Here is a 2,289-nt window from a genome sequence, read left to right as displayed (position 1 = left end):
ATGAAATACATAAAATGCTCTGCTGCATATTGGCAACCAAATCATGTTTCAAGGATTGATGCACATGTGGATCTTCAATTGCATCTCTATTTGTCATGTAACAGTTGACATCTACGATCCGATCATGATAATATTTAAATTCGTTGCCATTATCACTTGTGTTTTTAGTGAATTCAATAGTATTTGTGTAGTGTACACTAGTAAAAAAAGGACGATTTGCGTCCCCCCAAGTATGTCGCATGAAAGCCAAAACGACGCAAAAACATAATTTGCGTCGCAAGCAATGAAGAGTGCGACACACAACATAGGTACATAAGCACCAGATACGAGCTATATGCGTCGTACCTTGTTGGTGTGCTTTGCAAAAGATTAATTTGCATCGAACCCCTTGGCCCATCCGACACAAATCGTTTCATCCATGATACAAAAATTGTCACACTATCTGCGTCGCACATGCCTTAGGTGCGTTGCAAAAGCTCAATTTGCGTCGGACCCTTAGGCCCATCCGATGCTCAATTTGCGTCGCACATGTGAATATGTATCTCGTCCATCTTCCACAATTATGGTGTGCATGATAATGCAAGACAACATGATGTCATTGAGAATTTCTTCATCCCATGCGAGGGATGGTCTACGAACTATAGCGAATCAAGATTCCAGCACCCCAAAGGCTCTCTCAACATCTTTTCGAGCTCCTTCTTGGTGTTAAGCAAATAACTTGTCCTTGCGAGTTTGAGGACATGTAACCAATTGAATGGATGTTGCCTAATTCGGATATATACCGTCAGTGAGATAATAATAACCCTTATCATATTGGTTAACATTCGTAGTAAACTGCACGGGTGGTGCTCGACTTTCTAAAAATCCCTAAACACAGGAGATCGGTGAAGAACATTTAGGTCATTGCAAGAATGCCATATCCATAAGTCACGATCATTAACAGCTTCAAGAACTAAAGTAGCAACACCAGTTCTTCCTTGATATTGTCCTTTCCATGCCAACAGACATTTTTTCCATTCCCAATGCATACAATCTATGTTGCCGATCATGCCAAGGAATCCATGTTCTTCACCGAATCTGAGTAGTCTAGCCAAATCATTTGGAGTAGGCTGTCTCAAGTACTCGACACCAAATTGGTTGATAACCCCCTTTGTGAATTTTATTAATGCTATTCGAGTTATGCTTCCACGAATTCGCACATATTCGTCAAGCGAGTCCGCCGCTACCCCATACACAAGCATTCGAATAACAGCTGTACAGTTTTGTAGGGACAATAAACCTAACTGTCTCGTACAATCTCTTTTTGAGTGAACCATACATCATTGCAACGAAATTTTCCATAATCCGAAGAAAGACATGTCGCTGCATTCAAAATCTTCGACGAAATAAACGAGCAGGATAGACTGGTTGTCTGGTTGATCAACAAAGTAATCATTGAACAATCGTCTATGGCCTTCCTTCCTGCCTCGATTAATTAGGCCGTTGATGATCCTCATTATCATCAGTCACTTTTGCTCTTCTATTCCTTTGTGCTGGAGTAATATTTGATATAGAGTTGGAGCAAGTGGTTGAAAAATATTGGTCAAGAAATCATCTATTTCTTGATCAATTCTTGCTCGAGATGATCTGCTTTCATCAGAACTAGAGGAACTAGAGGAACTTGATGGGGTAAAGTTTAAGTTGAAGGAGTTCATTCTACAAATTATCCAATGTGTTTAAGTTTGGTGTGAGCAAATGGTGGACAAGGATGCTTGAGTTATATAGTGTAAGCAGAACAATAAAGTAAAAAGTAGAAAATAATGTAAAAAGCAATACAATAATGTAAGAAGTAGAAAATAATGTAAAGGAAAGTATAATAATGTAAAAACCAGTACAATAAGGATGCTTTCTTTTCACCTGAATGACCCTTGACTTATTTGAACTGAACTTATTGGACATGAACTGAACTGAACTGAACTGATTGGGCCTGATTCAACTTATTAGACATGAACTGAACTGAACTGATTAGACCTGATTGGACCTGATTCAACTTATTGGAACCGATTGGACCTGTTTGGAACTTATTGGACCTCATTGAAACTTATTGACCTGATTGAAATTTATTAGACTTTATTGGACCTGATTGAAACTTATTAGACTTTATTAGACCTGATTGAAACTTATTAGACCTTATTGAACCTAATTGGAACTTACTTGACCTTATTAGACAAAAAATTTAATGAGTAATACCATAAATGTTACCCCTAAAATAAATACTACCCCTTAAAATTTAATATGAAATAATAATTT

The 2,289-nt window shown here is 37.7% G+C and overlaps 1 protein-coding gene across 1 annotated transcript; it reads right to left on the bottom strand.

Moving 5' to 3' along the window:
• Positions 1-857: 857 nt before the first annotated feature.
• Positions 858-1,316, bottom strand: LOC104883589 (uncharacterized). Its single transcript, XM_010668131.1, has one exon. The coding sequence runs from the start codon at positions 1,314-1,316 to the stop codon at positions 858-860; it is 459 nt and encodes a 152-aa protein (XP_010666433.1).
• Between the last annotated feature and the right edge of the window lie 973 nt (positions 1,317-2,289).

This window comes from Beta vulgaris, chromosome 2 (assembly GCF_026745355.1).
Source record: "Beta vulgaris subsp. vulgaris cultivar EL10 chromosome 2, EL10.2, whole genome shotgun sequence".
In the NCBI taxonomy this organism is placed as follows: Eukaryota; Viridiplantae; Streptophyta; class Magnoliopsida; order Caryophyllales; family Amaranthaceae; genus Beta; species Beta vulgaris.
The sequence above is the reverse complement of the archived record's forward strand: the minus strand, read 5'-3'. Positions and strand labels throughout refer to the sequence as shown.

Coding starts and splice junctions, on each gene's coding strand:
- LOC104883589 (XM_010668131.1), bottom strand. CDS start 1,316: ATGGTTCACTCAAAAAGAGATTGTACGAGACAGTTAGGTTTATTGTCC.